At 48.0% G+C, this 20,061-nt stretch overlaps 1 protein-coding gene across 2 annotated transcripts in view; it reads right to left on the reverse strand.

Moving 5' to 3' along the window:
• The window catches only part of TMEM183A (transmembrane protein 183A), a 150,001-nt gene that overhangs the window by 63,853 nt on the left and 66,087 nt on the right, over window positions 1-20,061 (reverse strand). For both annotated transcript variants that reach the window (XM_086923082.1, XM_086923083.1), the window contains exon 3: window positions 19,090-19,248. In XM_086923082.1, the coding sequence (XP_086779208.1) occupies window positions 19,090-19,248 (159 nt within the window). The remainder of the gene's footprint in view (window positions 1-19,089; window positions 19,249-20,061) is intronic.

Below are 20,061 nucleotides of genomic sequence, written 5' to 3' on the forward strand. Positions count from 1 at the left end.
TAAAATTTAGCAGATGCTACTGAAGATGTGTCTTGTGGCAGTCATCATTTCTATTCCACCCCCTCCGATAGTTAACTGACCAGAAATGTGGGGACAGCCACATTTAGAATAGGCTTCCCAAGTTTGCAAAAAATCTAGTGAAATTATACTCTGGATTAGCAGAGGATGAGGTTTTTTTCTCATCCAAATACGATTTGACAGATCAGAGCTTGGCTTTACGAAAACTGATGTGTTGTTCTGTGCATCCGGATATTAATAAAGGTTATAAAGTTTTGATTGTGCAAAACTAAGTCTAGCTGCCAAATTTACTGTGACCCTGTCAGGCATCCTTTCTCTTGCTTTCCATTCAGCAGAACATTCACACGAAGATAGTGTTTGGTACACAGACCACTATTTGGTTATCACACATAAGAAAACAACAGTCACATACACAAGCTTTCCACTACATACTCAAGACTTGCAGGAATTATTTATAGGTAAAAGGTTATTTTCAACGGAACTGTCTAAAGGACGATCTACAAAGCATCCGGCTTCTTTAAAAAAGCAAACAAGCAGTGGCTCACATGCACAGTTTTTACATGCGTATAACATTTCTTACTTCTGCCAGACTGCTGTATTTACATGCATGCTTTTATACTTTTTAGAAGGTACTCAAATGCTTTGGTTCTGCTCTGTCGCGTTCCGATAGCAAAGAGGATGATGTACGGAGCGCTGGAGCAAATCAAACACTCACCCCAGTCAACTGATCTGGGTTTAATCCATCACTCTTTAGCTCACTCCACCACCCTAGTTCAGACATGGCCATATGCAAATCAATCTGACCCTGTGCCTCCCGGGAACAATCCAGCCCAGCCCGAATGCAAAGTCAGGTCTTCCCTGGACCGGAAACAAGCATCCTGGGTTTCTGGCTAATCAACCGTCATCAGCCAGGATAGCTTGAATCCAGTGGCAAAGTGAGCAAGGGACCCACGTCTGGGCATACCCTGCCAACTTTTTTAATGGCTTGCCGTGTGAGTAGCCTATCATGTGTTAAGTGCTTCTCTGGGTGTAGCCTTCCTACATAGAAAAGTAAACAGTATACATTTCCAAAGGGTTAAACGTGCTGTAATTGAAAATAAGATAGACAATTTCACGTGCCATTGTGTTGCCTATCAACATAACATTCCACTCGGAATAAATAAGATTAAACACTACAACTAGATGTTAACAATCCAATCACAGATAGACAGAAGAGTGCAAAACGAACAATTTCAACGTATTCTCGAAGTTGTTAAACACCGAGTTGTTGAAGATAAGCTGGCAATTTATACCCATCTTTCATCCCCGAAAAGCCTAACACTTTTCCTCATAGCTTGAGATAATCTGCTTGGGAGCTCTGGCAGACTGTATCATAAAGGGCATGTACGAGGTTTAGTAGACACGTTTCTATGGATGGTCTTCAGCATTTTCAAGGCAAGCGTATTAAATCAGAAAAATCTGTTCTTATCATGCCTACTGGCAAGTAGAAATCATGCAAGGCAAGTAAGTTTATTGTTCTGCCCATTAACTTACTTTCATTAATCATCTCAGACACCAATGGATATTGCTCTATGGATTTTTTCATAAGTCAGTTTGCAACCGTTTATGGCTTTCTATAACAGCTATTACTTGGCACGGTCAATCATACAGCATAGCTAAATGGCAGCAACTACAGTTACGTCTGCTCATGAAGCATTCTATGGCTGGCTGGATGGATAGTGTCCTATGGTACTGGGGCACCACTGAGGAGGGCTGGAACGGGAATGTTGCCCTGCATGTCCAAAACTGAATACACATAGGAAGTCCAGGTGGACAGAAACCCAAACAATCACAGTCAATGAGAATACGCACAAAAAGTATGTCTGGTCATGTGAATGGGAGGAAAGGAGAACTTTCAGGGTCGAAAGGTGAGCGCTCCCTTAAGGACAAGAACCCTCAATCACCCAAGGGTGACATGCTTCATCATAGGGTTCCCTCCTTATGGCATCTGAATGATGACATTCCACCAGGACCGCAATTCTTTATTGTGCTATAATAGCTTCTACCCTTGTGCACTACGGGATAACCTTCCAGTATCACAGTTCCTAAGACTCAGGAGGAACTGCATGGAACCGGAAAAAATAAAACAATTTGCGGCTGAATTGAGTGATCATCTTTCACAAAGGCAATACCCACTCGACCTTGTTCGGAGGGCGTCTAAACGAGCGAGGAATAACAGAGGTAGTGAGGTCCTCTAGGAATTGGATCCTAAACCAAGTTCAGAAATATTAGTATGTGTAAGCACTTATAATCACCCGACAGACAGTCAAAAAAGTGACCAACAAAAGTGCCATATTCTCAACGTAGGGACAGAACACTAACAACATTTCTGTTCGCTCTCAAACGCAGTAGGAACGTTGGAGACATTGTGGTTCACAAAAGACCACAAGTGAGCATCCAGAGGGAGATTCCACCTACTCTCTGGTCTTGCCTCCAGTCAAAGGGCATTTCCCCTGCAGTTCTTGTTCTGTATGCCATTTAACATAGACAACCACTGAGCTCAATCTGGGTTTGAGGACCATGTGGGAATTAAACAACCATACAAGCTGTAAAACGTGTGTGTGTGGGGGGGGGGAGGGGGGGGGGTGGAGGGGTTTGGGGAGGTTTACCTATCTCATCACTTGCCCGTGCAGACTCATGCTAAAATAAGAATTGCTGAACATTGGATGTCAGCGAGATGCAAAAAATCCATTACCAAGTTGACTAGACAATTTTTACAGTCCGGACACATGGATGAAAATATCAGGTGGTGCATTCTAGGCAAACCCTAACACACCACATATATATTGGCAGTTTAGAGACCGTGTTATTCCGGAGGGAACAACGATGGATTTTTGGACTCAATTGCCATTTATGGCATCTGAATGATGACATTCCGTAGACCACCTTATGACCATTATGGCTTGTCTGTTAACATCTTAATTACATTCGTACAGTCCTTGACTTTCACAATCATTCTATGCTCCCCTCCACCACTAAGGTAGCACACATGAGGATCGTCAAACCTCCCCTTTACCCCTTTCTGTTCCACTAGGGGGACCACTAACAGTGATGTTTTACCTTGGCCAGGGAAATGCCTAGTTAGGCCCTTTGACCGCCATGTGCTGTCCGGGTTCTCCACATCTCCAGACACTTGGTGGGAGACACTGGGCTGGGAACTCGGTTATGATAACATTTGTTCCTGTGACTCAGCTCTTTCGTCCTCCATGTTTTTTACTCTGACCTCCTCCTTTGACATTGGGCATGGTTTGCAGATTAGATTATTATCTGATATGGCAGTCATCCCAGAAGTGTTTTTAGCTCGCCAAACTTTGGACTACGTTTCCCATATTCCCCCGTAACCCCGCCTCTTTACTCAGAATGTTCCTGTCCCACAACCCTTTAAAAAGATATGCCTGGCATTACGTCCTTTCTTCCGCCGGGCGCACCACGGGAAACGCTGACAGTGACTCTGAAGGTATGGGGTCCATTTGGGGCACAGGATAATTTTACATTTGTCTGGTATCTCACTTTAATAATTGATTGGGTCTAATGCTTTAATAGGGGCACAGGGCAGACTTAGATTGGTTACAGGAGCAGATCATGTTATTCTTGAGACCGCCACATTGAACCCCGGTACTCATGCTCACCCAGCAAGACCTTGCGACCCCCTCTTCCCCTTCACAATGTTTCTTTAGCCTGCGCTGCCCGTACAGCCTCCTACTGTTGCCTGGGTTACCATAAATAGCACAGGACCTTGGGGTCTGCCACCTACTCCTGACGGTTTGTGGACCACACATCTGTTAGGTCCACTAGTGATTTGGGATGTGTGTTCACTGCATTAAGAAGTGCTTCTCTATGTATTTTTTCTCTATGTTTTCATACAAGAGCGTGCACAATGACCTACTTTTCCCTCTTGTTTTTGTTACTCTTGTACAATTATTGGTTCAGTGTTTTAGTGAGTGTGAATTCTTTCTATTGCATACACAGCTCTGCTGCGGCATTGGTGGCTGTCTGATGCTTGAGCGCGTAATGCACTGATATGCTCTGGGTAAGATTACCTTGAATTTCTCTAAAAAGTAGGAGTAGGGACACCAATGATAGGCACAATACGCACCTAGTCACACTAGCTCATGTATTTCACATGGTAGCATACTTGGCAAGTTAGAAGTCATACTGGGTGAGCGCTTCAGTGAGAAGTTGGCCTGATGTATGATGTCCACAGTTCTGTGGGCACCTTATATCAGTCCAAACAATCCCTTATGGTGGTGGTTGGAAAGTCAACCTTATAGACAAGCTATCCTAGGGGTAGCATGGACTAAGCAGTCTTAGGCTAAACTCAAGAGGGCATGTGAAGCCAGCTGTTATACCATATGCAATCTTGTAATATCAAATGAAAGGACACCACACAAGTTATATATTATAAAAATATATGTATTTATTACTAGAATAATCCTCTGTACTCTTTATGAGTGCAGAGGCACAAGGGTTTAAACAAAAGCACAGTTAAACATTCAAAAGTTGAACAATTTTGGATAGGCCCAGTGGCCACTCAAACCATATACTAAAATAGTGGTATAAGCACCACCTCTCGAACAATGGTAATGCCTAGGGCGTTGTGAATCGCTGGGACTACTCGGGACTAGCAGTGATGAAGTCGGGAGAGGCCCGCGGGACACGGGTGCAGTGCTTGCAGCACAAGCATATGCCAATGCAAAGTCAATGGCGCGTAAAAGTTATCGAGTTACTGTTTTGGAAGTCTTCCGACTGGACTAGAATTACCACACTTAAAACTAGGACACTAGAGGTGTAAACCACTACAGGAGCACCGTTGTTAGTTCGTTACCTCACCCACAGAAAGCGGGTGCATAGGTGCCAAAGTGTGTCGGCTTTCGTCGTGTAGATCTATGGAGCCTGGAGATGAAGATGCTGCAGGCGGCCAGGAGGGAAGAGTCCAGTTGGATCCAAGGGTGGATCGAAGATGTAGAGTACCTGAAAGCAGAGGGGACAGAGTCTGGGTCACTAGCCAGGGACCAGGATGGAACCAGGAAGGAACCAGGCAATGTCGGGCGCAATCAGGTGGTTGTCGTGAAGCTGGTCTCCGCTGCCACGTGGACTCTGGGGCATCGACGATGACCAGGAGTGGAGCACGAGCTGTCCCACGAAGGCTCTCCCTGTCGGCGGTGTCGGCTTCCGGATTGGAGGTAACAAGCCTTGGAAAGTGCAACCCACGCAGGATTGGAAGATCGCTTCTTACTCGGACCAGCAAGGTCAGAGCAGTGGCTCCTTTTCAGGGGAGCGAGGGCAAGGCTGGAGCAACCAGACTAGCAGTTTAGATTTCAAGCTTAGTCGGTTCTGGGGCCACTAGCCAGCAGGCAAGCGACCGGACCAACACGTCAAGCAGGAAAATGCAAAAGGGCCCCATGCAGCACTCGATGAGTGGGGAGGGGAGATCTTCGGTGCACAAGCTGCTCAGGGCTGGGGCTTCTCAAACCCCAATGCACAGCCTTGAGGGTGCCTCAGAAGCTGCACGGTCAGCACTTCGCAGTCTTTCCAAGATGGCCGGCTCCACGCTTCAAGTCGCCTCCACGGGTCTCAGATTCGCTGGGACTGTGGATCGGGCTGTTAGAAGTCAGGGAAGCTGGGTCTTGTCGATCTCTGTCGCTCGAGTTCCGGCGGGAACTGCAACAAAGCAAACCGTTGGGCGTTGGATGGTGCCTGTTTGCACAGGGTGGTCACTCCTTGACCACAAGGGAGATTCTTCAGTCTTCCACGTCGAGTGGGATGTTGAAGGGTCCAGAGTTTCGTTTCAGAGTTTCAGTCAGGATAATCTAAAGCTCCTGGGCACCGCTCCTACCTTTATTCCAAATCAAGGGGCTGGATTACCTGCTAGGTCCCTCCTATGGGTGGGACCCAGGAAGGGGGTGGTTACACCCCTTTCCCTTTGTCCAGTTTCGCACCAGAGCTGGGACTGGAGTGTCCCAGCACCGGTCTGAACTGGACTATGCATGGGAAGCCTTGTGCTCCCCAGGCAGTGTCTAGTTTCATTCAACCCTCCCTGCTACAATCCACTATCTCCTGTCTGGGGTGGTGTAACACCTCCCTGTGACAGGATATCTATTGTCCAGGCCTCTCCTGCTGGAGTTTCGGTCAGCAGCAGGAGGCCAGACTCGTGTCTGTGGCAGCGGCGTCTATTTTGTGATGCTGGGGCTTTGGTTAGATTTTACCGCGTTTAGTTAAAGTAACATGTCTTCTCCCTTTAGAAGGGTGGAATGCTACCCCCGCGCCAGGCCTGGCGAGGGGGTAGTATTCCAAAGCATATGACACCTTACACAACATGTTTTGATAAAGCCAAACCAGAGTTAGCAAATAACCGCGAGGATTTTAATGCACTTAAGAGTATATGCAGCGATCTATGCACAGATATGAATGTCAGCAGCCCTACATGCCAAGAACAGATGCATACTGGTAAGTAGCATATTCGTTTCTTAGCATTAAACGTGGAAAAGGCATTTGATGCCATACATTGGCCTTTTCTCCACCTGGTGCTTTGCAAGTTTGGTTTCGGTCCCTAATTTCGACAATGGATCTTGTTCTGCCAAGCACGTACGGAGGCTGTCGGAGTGAAATGGGTTCTCGCCTCTATGTTTTTAATAGAACTGGGCACCCGATGGGGATGCTCCCATCCCCCTTGTTGTTCACTATCAACATCGAACCACGGGCGGCGGTGATCCGTTTCCCACCTGGATATCCGGGGGTACAAGATCTCCGCGATGGCTAGGGACAAGGAAAGAAATCTTCCAATGCCGACGACATTCTGCTGTATGTCACTGAACCGGAGGCTACCATACCTGTGATCCTAAATACCTTCAAGTCTTGCTGGGCCCATTCGGGCTACTATATTAATTGGAATAGGTTTGTGCTCTGCCATCTCTAAACCCCTTTGGAGCCCACCGTTTTGTCTCTGGTGCTTCAGGTGGCGACAAAAGGATTTCAATATCTAGGCATACTTGTCACACAGCACCTGAAGCAATGTTTTACCAGAAACCTTAAGAGAGTGATTTACGCTTTTCAGGAGGACGTGGAACAGTGGCGTGAGCTTCCCCTCACATTGCTGAGAAGAGCTTTCATTTTCAAAATTGTTACACTCCCAAAACTATTATATTCCTTGCAGAATACTTACTACCCGCTCCGCGAGGCTGTGTTTGTCAAGCTGTAGAGTGATCTGTGTTCTCTGCTATGGTGTGGCAAGCACCCTAGAATAGCCTGCACCATGCTTTAACGTAACTCTTACAAAGAGGGTATCTTTTTCCCACATTAGCGCTTACTATTGGGCAGTGTATCTGGTTGCGGTGAATGACTGGGCGTTTGCACCTCTGGACCATTACACTTCTAGGTTGGAACGCAACCAATTTAATAGCCGCTCCTGTCTCTACTTCCTATGCAGGGGACGACAGTTTGACGATTGCTGACGGCCACCCAGGTGGCAATAAAGGTCTGGCAGAGAGCCAAAGGCGCCATATGGGTTGGGCGGGTGTGTTGACATGTGCGACGCAGCTCTGGGAGACCGAATGTACAGTGATCTCTAGGGACACTGGAGTGGAATTGAGCTGGTGGGAAAAAAGACAACCGCGTTCAAAAGAGACCTTTCTGCCCCCATTCACCAATGATCCTGGTAGTATCTGGATGATTTGGAGTTGAGAGGAATTCAGAGGATCTGAGATTACCCCGCTCCCCAGTCGGCTGGAATTGAGGGCTTTCCGGTTGATGCTAAAACCTTTTCTCCATTCCTTTCTAGGTCGGACGGTGCAGATCTTAACTGACACCACATCCAACCGCAGTCTGATACTTAAACAAAAAAAGTGTGTGTGGGGGGAGGGGGAGTTATGGGCTAAAGCTCCCGAAATCCTTAGGCTCTGGACCTGGGCACATCAACACGGCCAGTGGCTGGTAGAAAATCACTTGGCAGCCTCCTTGAACAAAGCCAACAGCCTAAGTTGGCATCAGCTTGCCGACCATGATTGGTCCCGTCACCCACAGGCAGTCTTAGATCTTTTCAGATCTTTCCTCAGTATGACTTATTCGCAACTCAGTGCAACGCTCATTGCCTGAAATTATGCGCCCTCCAGGATCTGTTACATGGAGCTTTGGGGATGCATTTCAGTTGATGTGGAAATTTCTTCATTATGCGTTTCATTATGCATTTCCACCAATACCCCTTAATTTCTCAAGTTTAAGGAAGGTTCAGAAAGCCCAGGCCAAAGTCATGAGATCCAGCACTCAAATCTTCAGAGCTTACACTTTCATGCGTGGAGATTGAGCAGTGCAATCTAAGCACCATTCAACTCCCATCGGAAGTGATGGATGTGATCCTTTCGGGATGTCACCTTTCTATCAAATTGATCTATTCAGGGAGGTGGAAAAAATGTGCTTCCTGGTGCACTGAATTAGGAATAGGTGCTATAATTTGCTCTGTCCTTAACAAGGCTTTGTGGTAACTACTGAGATTTTTTTTGCCTTCTCACTTTTTCTCTGTCACTTTGCCTTAATCTCCCCACTCAGTCACCGAGAACTGGGAGTGTAGCAGCCTCATCTCAGACAACTACTCAGGGGCCAGCCTGGTCCACACCCTATGCCGTCAAAAAAGACAATGAGCAAGCAGACAGGTAAAGTCTCAGATTTTTTTTCATTCCTTCAGACAAACGCCCGACGCTGCAAGATGACGCAGGAGCCACTGCAATGGTGATCACAAAAGCGGTTTGGCGGCTATGTTTAAAAAGTTCCAAAAAGGAACTTCGCAATGACTCTACTCTACTCCTCCCACTCTACTCTTCTCCACTTTCCTGCTTCTGACCTTTGCCCTCACCTGTCCTGTCCCTTTAGTCCCCCCGTTCTATCTGAATTTTTTTCCTCGTCATTTGAGATCTAGCTATTTTGTCCGACGCCCGATGGTGCTGCCTGGTTTAGCTATAGGGGAGACAGGCCGGGGATTCACTCCCTGGACGTCACCTACCCAGTCGGTTTTTTGACAGACCTCCTTTCATCTCACTTGTCGTCTCCGCTCGCTTTCTCCCTCTTTCTATTTCTCTCCTTCTCTCCTCTCTCAATGTAGTGAGACTGACCTATTCTGTCTGATGTCCAATGGAGCTACCTGGTTTAGCTATAGGGGAGATGGGCTGTGGATAACCTCCATGGTCATCACCTACCCAGTTGGTCTTTAGACAGACTTCCTTTCGTCTCTACTGTTTGTCTCTTCCCCTATGTTCACTTTCTCACCTCCCTTACCCCCCACTACTTCCCCTCTACACTTCAATTATCTCGTCTTCTATGCTCTTGCAATTGTTTGTCTAGCAACTGATGTAATTTGGACCTGATGTAATCTTGTAATTGTAATTTTTGTGGAACCTCATGTAAAGCGCTCTGATACCTCCGGGTCTAGCCAGCGCTATATAAAACTCTTAAATAAATATGGTTTGGCAATATCCTGGAACAGCTAAGGGAATTGGTCCTGACAGCTGCAGACAGGCTCAGCTCATGCTAGAGCACCATCTCGCATAAAACCAAGCACTCTGCCTCCAGGATTGTTAAGGCCTGCCACAGGAGTGACTTATAGGTATACATATGTCCAGAAATAGGTGTAGATATAGGTATACTATATCTAAGCAAGGGGTGATTACACGACCTTGCCCCAGCTGAGTGATCAGCCAGTTGTGTCAGTTTGGATAGCCAGCCAGGGGTGGCAAACTATATGCTGCAGCCCCTGGTAGGCCTTGGATACACCTATGCCCTGGGCATTTATAGTGCACTGTACAGGGACTGATAAAGTGAACCAATGACCAATTGCGTATGTACCTAAAGTACATGGATGTGAATTTAGAGAGAGAACAGCAGGCTGTGGGTCTGATTAGCAGGCCCACAGCCACATTATGTCGAAAACCAGTGAAGCAAAAGCAAAAATCTGGGGTGACCATAGGAAAGCAGACCCTACTCTCCTAATGAACACCTTGTTCTTGTAGACCCAGAGTCTCATGGTGGGCCGCACCCGAAACAATCTGGCTTACGTCTGTGAGGCTGGTTCTTTCGAATTCTTTTCTGCAGAGTGACTAAACAATGTTGGTCCTGATGAATGCATTTGAACACATAGAGGTTTTTTTTCCAAATCCCCTGTCCTCTCATGTTTCAACTATCCACTGGGGGCGCCAGAATAAAGTATAGACTTAGCCCACCAGTAGATCACTTTATTTACTACACTTTTCTCCTTGCACTCTGCCCCTTTCTGGGAACCTTTACTCTGCTCATCTCATAGAAAGAACTTCTGCACCTCTCTGTGGGAGAGTTGCAGCCCACACCAGGTAACTTGCGGTCTTAGTGTGAGGAGGGAACCCTATGATGAAGCATGTCACCCTCGGGTGAGTGAGGTTCTTGTCCTTAAAGGAGCACTCTCCCTATGACCCCTAATGTTCTCCTTTCCTCAGGTCCACATAAGCAGATGTACTTTTTGTGAGTATTCTTATTAAACAAGCATGTCCCCCAGCCCGAGCACTCGACTGCATGTAAAACTGGTATCCTGGAATGGAATGGAATGGAATAGATTGTTATATAGACCGATAGTTACCCGCAGGCGTCCTAGCGCTCTAGCCGAAATACAGGAGGGTGAGGCGGGTCGAGGTTATCTGTTGAAAAAGAAGGTTTTTAATTTTTTTTTTTCCAGAAGGGCAAGATGTTAGGTTCCGAGCGGATGGAAAGTGGAAGGGAGTTCCAGAGCCTTGCCGCATTTGTTGAGAACATTCTTCCTCCACTTCTTTCTCTTTTGAACCTGGGAATGATGACTTGAAACTAACTTTGTTTGTCCTACAATCACACTAATTTAGCATGTGTGCAGAAGCCTAGGCCAGTCCATGGTAATGCAAATGCTACTTACCAGTATGCATCTGTTCTTGGCATGTAGGGCTGCTGACATTCATATCTGTGCATAGATCGCCACCTAGTGTTGGGTCCGGATGATTGCACATTGTTGTCCTGGAAGAGTCTTCGAAGTATCACGAGATAGGTGGCTCCTCCCCTGGACTACAGTGCCCATGGGCATCGCCTCCATCCCCAGATTGTTTTTAGCCATTGGCAGAGATGGAGTGAAGAATGTGAGTGATGACCATGCTATGAGCATATGTATGTATATGAATGAATTCTGCAGCTGCTACAGGCGCCGGGGAGGAGGGTGGGCGATATGAATGTCAGCAGCCCTACATGCCAAGAACAGATGCATACTGGTAAGTAGCATTTGCAGTTCGAGGCATGTGGGCTGCTGAATTCATATCTGTGCATAGAATACATAGCAGTCCCTCCATTAACGGCGGCCGCCCGTGCCAGCTGCAGCAGTCTGAAAAAGCGTTTTTAGAACAGCCTGACCAACAGCTGCCTGCTGTTTGGAATGTACGTCTACACAGTAGTGTTTAGTGAAAGTATGTGTGGTAGACCATGTGGCTGCTCTACAGATATCTTCTAAGGGAATGTTACCTAGGAAAGCCATAGAGGCCCCCAACTTCCTGGTGGAGTGGGCCCTTGGTGGGATAGTGAGAGTGCGCTTAGCTTTAGCGTAACAGATCTGAATGCACTTTACTATCCACCTAGCAATCCCCGCTTTGGAGATTGCGTTTCCCTTGTGGTGAGTAGCAAAAGCAACAAAAAGTTGTTTGGTTTTGCGGAAATCTTTCGTCCTGTCTACGTAATACATCAAGGCCCTCTTAACATCAAGGGTGTGGAGCATGCGCTCCGCCAGCGTCTCTGGGTTTTGGAAAAACACCGGCAATTCGATCGTCTGGTTAATGTGGAATTGTGATACCACCTTGGGTAGGAATTTAGGGTTAGTGCGGAGCACCACCCTGTTAGCATGTACCTGGAAGAAAGGTTCTTGGATGGTGAGCGCCTGCAGCTCGCTAACCCTCCTAAGCGACGTAATCGCTACTAAGAACGCAACCTTCCAAGTCAGAAACTGAAGCTCACAAGAGTGCAGTGGCTCAAAGGGAGGACCCATCAGCCTTGTAAGAACCACATTGAGGTTCCATTCTGGAGCTGGTGGGGTCCTTGGTGGAATGACCCTCTTGAGTCCTTCCAGAAAGGCCTTGATAGCAGGGACCTTAAAGAGTGACAGGTGCTGCCTATTCTGGAGGTATGCTGCCATAGCAGACAGGTGAATACGGATGGAAGAGTACGCTAGATTGCATTGATACAGGTGGAAAAGGTAACAGATGATATTCTGAATGGAAGCATCTAGCGGGTCAATATTGTGGTTAGCACAGTAGATGACAAACCTCTTCCATTTAGCCGCATAACAAGCTCTAGTAGTGGGCTTCCTTGCCTCCCGAATGATGTCCATGCAATCGGGAGGTAGATTGAGGTAGCCAAACTCTAGGACTTCAGGAGCCAGATCGCCAGGTTGAGCTGTTGCGGATCTGGGTGCTGAATGTCGCCATGGCTCTGCGTCAGAAGGCTGGGAGTGAGATGAAGCCTCTGATGCGGTACCACGGAGAGTTCCAGAAACGTGGTGTACCATGGTTGGCGAGCCCACGTTGGAGCAACCAGGATGAGCGTCATCGAGTGCTGCCTGAGCTTGCGTGCCACCAGCGGTATCAGAGGTGCTGGGGGAAAAGCGTACGCAAATCTGCCTGACCAGTTCATCCACATCGCATTGCCCTGTGATTGCGGGTGTGGGAACCTGGCGGCGAAGCTTTGGCATTTTGCGTTCTCCTTTGTGGCAAATAGGTCTATCTCTGGATGACCCCACCTTTGGAAGTACGGTTGGAGTACTGATGGATGTATCTCCCACTCGTGCATCTGATGGCTGTGCCTGCTGAGCAGATCCGCCATTTGATTGTCCTTGCCCGGGAGATGCTCTGCCATGAGGAAGATGTTCCTCTGAATGGCCCACTTCCACATGCTCTGAGCCAGATGAGACAGCTGTGGAGAGTGTGTGCCTCCCTGCTTCTGGATGTAGTACATGGCCGTCATGTTGTCCGTCCGGATCAACACGACCTTGTTGCACAGATGTACTTTGAACGCCTTTAAGGCCATGAAGATTGCCATCAGTTCCAACAAATTGATGTGCATCTTCCTTTGCTGTAGTGTCCATAGTCCCTGCACCGTGTAGTGGAGTACATGCGCTCCCCAACCCTGGAGAGAAGCGTCCGTCGTCAGGACAATCTGTGGGACAGGCTCTTGGAATGGTCGGCCTTTGCAAAGGTTTTGTGGATTCCACCAATGCAGAGAGTTGTATGCCCGACCGCTCACCAACACTAGGTCTGTCAGTTGCCCATGAGCCTGAGTCCACTGACGTGCTAGGCACTCCTGAAGCGGACGCATATGTAGTCTCGCGTGCGGGACAATGGAGATGCAGGAGGCCATCATGCCTATCAACTGCATGAACACCTTCGCTGGAAGCGAGTGCTGGGGTCTGAATCGTTGGATCAGCGCCTGGATACTGGCGATTCTCACTGAATTTGGCTGCGCAGTGGCTGCCAGAGTGTTGATTGTCGCGCCCAGATACTGTCGCACGTGGGCGGGCTGGAGATGGGACTTGGGGTAGTTCAGAGAGAAACCCAGATTGTGCAGGAGATGAATGGTGCGTGACACATGGTCTACGCACTGTCGTTCCGTCCTTGCCTGAATGAGCCAGCCGTCCAGGTAAGGAAAGACGTGGACGTTTTGGCGACGGAGATGCGCCGCCACAGTCGCTAGGCACTTCGTAAATACCCTTGGTGCCGTGGTGACCCCGAACGGCAGGACCTTGAACTGGTAATGCTGGTCTAAGATCGTGAATCTGAGATACTTTCTGTGGGAAGGATGTAGGGGGATATGAAAATAGGCATCTTTCAGATCCAGCGTAGCCAGAAAATCCCCCTGCTGAAGCAGGGGAAGCACTTGCTGCAACGTGAGCATATGGAAGTGCTCCGAGAGTATGTACCAGTTTAGGGGCCTGAGGTCCAGGATAGGCCTGAGGGATCCGTCCTTCTTGGGAATCAGGAAATACAGGGAGTAAACCCCTGTTCCCCGCTCTCCCAATGGAACGAGCTCTATTGCCCCTTTTTGCAGCATGACTAGAACTTCCTGCTGCAACAAGGTCAAATGCTCGCCTGACATAGGACGGCTTCTTGGGGGTATGTCCGGGGGAATGGAAGTAAGCTCTAGACAGTACCCGTACTGGATAAGGGACCTCACCCACCTGTCCGTGGTGATGGTCTTCCACGCCACCAGGAACTGCTGGAGTCTCCCCCCAACCGGTGTTGTATGGTCGGGGGGCAGTGACAAGACGTCACTGCTTGTTGGTGGTGGTGTACCTGGAGCTATTGTTTCCACGTCCCCTGCCCTTGACATTATTGCCTCTGTAACCACCTCTACCCTTGTTGTTGTACGGGGTCTGGGTGTTACTTTTGTAATACTGTGTGGATTGGGCTGCCTGCCCCCTTGAGGTGCCTCTGGAGTTTGAGCGGCGAAAGGAACCACTCCGAAACTGCTGACTTTGTAAAGCCCCCATTGATTTGGCAGTTTCCGTATCTTTTTTCATTTTCTCCAGGGTGGCATCCACCTCAGGTCCAAACAGGTGGTCAGGATTCACTGTTTGATTCAGTATTGTAGTTTGGATGTCGGGTTTGAACCCTGAAATTCGAAGCCAGGCATGGCGTCTAAGCAACACACTGGTATTGATAGCCCTGGAGGCTGTTTCAGCCACATCCAGGGCACATTTGATGGATGCATTTGTAATGAGTTTTCCTTCCTGAATTAGCATCTCTCCTGCCTCTTTGTATTGGTCAGGCAAGTGTTGCAGTATGGCTTCTAAGGTGTCATAATGGGCCCTATCATAACGTGCAAGCAGGGCTTGGGTGTTAGAGATTCTCCAGATATTAGCTGCCTGTGCAGCAATCCGCTTGCCAGAGGCCTCGAAGATCTTGGACTCTTTGTCTGGGGGAGGAGCGTCACCAGTAGTTTGAGAGTTCGCCCTCTTCCTAGCGTTGGAAACAACCAAGGAGTCCAATGGCAAGTGTCCCCTGATATATGTAGGATCCGTGGGCGCTGCCTTATATTTCCTGTCGATGCGAGGGTTGACCACACGCGCCCGTGTGGGCTCCTTGAACACCTCCGTTGCATGTTTAAGCACACCTTTGAGCATCGGCAGCGTCTTGACTGTCTTTTCAGCTACAGAGAAGGTGTCGAATAAGAAGTCCACATCCACGGGGTCCGAGTGCAGCTCGACGTCGTGGTTAGCCGCAGCTCGCTCGATCAGAGCATTAAAGGCTGCCGAGTCCTCCGTCGGGGACGTCTTGGCCGCAAAGAGTTGCGTGTCCTGACCCGATTGCGGGTCCTCCGTGTCGCCTCCGGCGGACCAAGGTTCACGCTCCTCCTCCGGATCCGAGTACGCCGGATAGGTGTACTCGGCATCGTCTTCGTCCGCATCGCCTGCGGGGGAATGCGTCGGCGAGTGTCCCAGGGCTTGTGGGGACACAGGTTCCACCAGAGTCGAAGAGTCTGCAGAGTCCCTTTTGTTTTTGAGAGGGATCTTGAAATGCTCCAACGCCGGCTCCGTCGTGATCTTCCTCTTGAGGAGAGACAGTTTTCCGGTGTTGGCGTCGATGATTACCTCACGACGTTCCTCTTCAGCAAGCGGCTGGAGCCGAAGCTTCGACGCCACCAAGGTAGCTTTCGGCGTCAATACCTCCTTCGAGGGTCCGCCCTGTTTCGACGCGAAGGCCTTCGGCGCCGACTTGGGTGGTAGGGTGAAACGGATAGGCGTTTGCCCCTTCGCAGGCTTAGGCGGGAGCTTAGGCGTCACAGCGTCCTGAGCGGGAACCACACTGTCCTTTCGGATCCGCTGCAGGGATTCCGCTACCTTCATTGTCAAGGCCGGAGAGGGCTTGACCGGTCCGAGCGACCCCCCGTCGTCGAGAGCCTGATCGCCGGCAGCCACCTTCTTCGGAGCCGACGCCCCATGGCTATGAGCGTCGTCGCCCTGACGCTTCCTTGGAGCCTTTTTCGGGTCCGCGACCCCTTTCGGAACCGACGCAGCCGCGTCGGACGATTTCGCCTTCGGCACCGACCCCGAGGGCTTCGGGTCGGCCATTTTGGCGTGGCTCTTAGAGTCGGCCATTTTGACTTTCTTGGAAGTTGACGCCTCCAGAACCTTCTTGACCAGCTCAACTTTCGCTTTCGGCGTCGCATCCGAGGGTGCGGGACCAGTCGGCTTCACTTTCGTTTTCTTTGACGTAAGTGATGGTTCACAAATGTCCGTGACCGGGCCCGAAGGCGGGGACGTAGGACTCATAGTTAGATCTTGGGTAAGGCCCGAAGGCGATCCCTCGACCTGGGCCGTATGAAGGGGACTAACCCCTGAGTCTGGTTGGGGATGCTCCTCTTCCGAGCTATCTCCCATCGTGGCAAAAGCCTGATCGTCGTCCCCTACCTCGTCGGTGACTTCGTCAAAGTTCTCCTCACCCGCGTCGTAGGTCTCCCCCTCGGATGCGGGATTAGAGTCCGAACCTTGCACGTCTTCTTCTTCCTCGACAGATTCTTGAAAAATGTCATCTGGTGGGGGCGCCGTAGCCGATAACTTAGCCTGGAGCCTATGGGCTCGACGAATCTTCAAAGTCTTCTTGCTCCGGAACTTCGAACACGCCATGCAGGTGTCTTCGCGGTGATCCGGTGACAAGCAGGTATTGCACACAGGGTGCACATCGAGGTGTGAGTATTTAGAGTTACACACCGGGCACTTCTTAAACGGAGTCCGCTCCATAGCAAGAGTGTAGTGTAGGCCCGTCCGCGCCGAAAGCACGTGGAAGGGCAGCAAGAGATCGGGGCCGAGAGTCAGAAAGAAACCCGAACGCAACTATACCGACGCCCAGCCTAAAGACCTTTTGGTGGCAGCACCCAGAGTTCTGTGAATTATTAGTTACAAGACATTTGTGTGCATCACTGTACAAGTCAGTTCTGCTGACCACGCTTGAGGAAACGTCTGCTTTAGTGTGACCCTCTGACCATTGAACTAACAAACTACCAGAAACCAGTTCTGAAACCTAAAGCAGTGGATCCTTATCCCAAGTCCAAAAATGAATAAATCAGCAGGACCAAACTACTCCATTTTGTTCTAGATTCAGGTTTTCCTGCCCAAAGAAGGGGGTTATTCGTAGAGGACTCGAAGAACTATTGTGTGATTAATTAATTGTGGGTTTGTAATGCGCTAGAATCGACTCCCGAAGGAGTATCTCTGCGCAGTAGACCTTAGGCATTGTATCTCTAAAAGAGAACCCAGATGTTATGGACATCCCCTGAAGTCTAACTTACTGGAGAAACTGAGGGCCTGTCTAGCACCTAGAAGTCTGCCTGCAGAGAGCAGGAAAGAGTGACTAGCTCACAAGGAGTAGAGACTGTCCAGGAGGAGAAGTCTAGCATGTTCCAGGCATTTATAACATCTAGAAGGAACCAGCTGCCTTCAGGGAGCAGAATCTATATCTTCTCAAGTCGGAAGGGGTCTCCTGCAGATCTTGTTATGAGCAGCATGAAGGCGTTAAGCATCGGAACGTCATTGTGTTTTCCGGAAGTGGCCCAGTTGCCGGTCTGCCCTATGAAAAAGCCTTACTCTGCTATTTCCCAAAAAAGGGTCTCACTGACTCCTCCCTCCATTCCCTCTCTGTTTCTGTTGTTCAAGCATGACAGTTACTGCCATGGCCACACATGCCAATCTGAGGAGCCACAGGAAGAGAAATAATCATCATCAGCCCTTCTTGCTCCCACCCTTTCTTCACAAGGAAGATCTGGCAAGGCAGAAGGAGTATGAAGGGCAGTGGATGCTTCCGGTTTCCTTTCTACATACCAGTGACAGTGTGAGCCACAGGGGAGGAGGGGCATCCACTTTCTCCAAGACCACATCTGGTATCTTACTGTCTCCCCCCCCCCCCCCCCCTCCCCCCGCCCCAAGCAACAAGATATAGCCAAAGGAGAGACAAAGACTAAGAATCTAAGTATTGAAATGTTGATGGCAGAGGGCCTTTACCGGTGTTTACAGTTCCTTGCCATTCCACTATTTTCAATAAAGCTCTTAACACTAACATCTGTTGATAATTTGCTTTATGGGCGCTAGTCTGCAACCTGGGCTCGATTGCAGGAATTAACAGGCACCATTGCCAGTAGCTTCAGACAAAAATGTTCAGTTTTAACACTAGATGTAGGAGGTTCATGAGAGAACACTGGCAAGGCTGCAGCCATATAATGATTGGAATATTAGAACAGAGGACCTAATCTAAATTCTCTCACAGCTTCTCCCTGTTCCTCACAATATTCTACCATCAATGGGTAAACTGTTCTACTGGCTTTATAGTACTTCTGTTGTTTTCTATATTGGTTGTTACTTTAGGTCTTAGTTGGCAGCTTGAGGAAACAACGGCAGGAAGATGCTATTAAAAAATGTATTATATCCCACTGCAGTGCTGTACAGACAGGCTGGCAGAAGCAGCAGCACAGAGAAGCATGCACTTTATAATCATTTTCTAATTTTTTTAAACAATCATTATTTGTGACCTTGCAGCTGTTTAAGAGCTACGAAAAATGAGCTTGAGCAAAATATATTGAGCAAATGCACTAGGAGCCAAACTGACATTTCTATTCGACTCATTGTTTGGTAAGGCAAGTACAAGTTTACAATGAGGAAATCTCCAAAACCACCAAACAGGAAGGCATTGGTTTAACATTATTCCTTTAAGTTTCAATCATGTGATTCGGGAGATCTACATTTAAGAGATATTGTGGAGACAGAGGTAGGCAGGGATTGTGCTTGTTCTGAGAACTGCAAACCTTAATCTCTATGTACTTCATTAGCAGCACCATTGAATCATAAAAGTTACAAACCCAGATTTAACACAGAGTAAAAAAAGAACCCGCAATAAAGAATGCTCTACCCATTTAAATGAATGGATGGCCCAACTCCTCACCAGCCCTTCTGACACCAAGATAAGATTTTCAGCAGTATAGAGATCTACGGACACACATTTACTTTGTGCTTCAGAGCAAACATACCTTTGTTTCTATTGCTCCTCTTCTTTTTCTCAGCTGCTAATAACTTATTTGGCATTTCTGCCATGTCATTGTCACTTTCGCACTCTCCATTCACAATAGTGGATGACAGTTCTTCCTCCACGGGAACGAGAGATGCTTCCAAACCGCAAAGTGATTTCACTAGATCAAAGACATTTATAAATCGGGGACTTTAATGAAAACTATGACAATAAAGACAGCAGATCACGCTTGAAGGAGTAGTTTAACTACTGACATTCATTTTCAACTACTACTACTACTATATATCATATTCACACACGTCACAGAAGCCAGTTTCAATAGGAACTCCCCTTCCTGGTGAAATATTGTGCCAGCGAACAAATCTCTAGATATTTCTGCAAAGGTCCTACATGGTGACTTAAACATAAACATAACCAATATAGAACATGTTGCAACAGTTTTAAAAAACTCTACTACATGAGAACTAATTCCATGTAATTAATTCTACCATGCAGGTGTTGATTTCAGGAAAAAGCCTCAATACCAAATTCTTTTCAGCAACTTGTAAAAATTCATAACTAGTATGGCCCCAACCCTCTAACCCCACACGTGACTAGAGATAGAGAGTCAGCATTTATGCAGAAGAAGGTTTAAACAGAAAAAGGGGTTTTATAATTATTATTATTATTTTAACATCGTGTGGTTTAGAGATTGCATCCAACTTGCACTTGGCAACCTTGAATTGCAAATTAGCTTGCCCCCCAACTGTCACTTGCCATTACTAAATTTAAGATATTCTTGGAGATTTCACAGAAAATACGCTTTTGCCAAAGGAAGGTACTTTTTAGAGCAACACGTTGCACCAAATATTCAAAGCTTTTATTTAATAAATTAGAAGCTAAAAACAAAGGAGCTCCGTTTACTGATTACAGTAGGCTGCATGACTTTTTAATCGAGAAACTTGTACATAATTATTGCACTTCATTATACGTC

The sequence above is a fragment of the Lissotriton vulgaris genome, chromosome 5 (assembly GCF_964263255.1).
Source record: "Lissotriton vulgaris chromosome 5, aLisVul1.2, whole genome shotgun sequence".
In the NCBI taxonomy this organism is placed as follows: Eukaryota; Metazoa; Chordata; class Amphibia; order Caudata; family Salamandridae; genus Lissotriton; species Lissotriton vulgaris.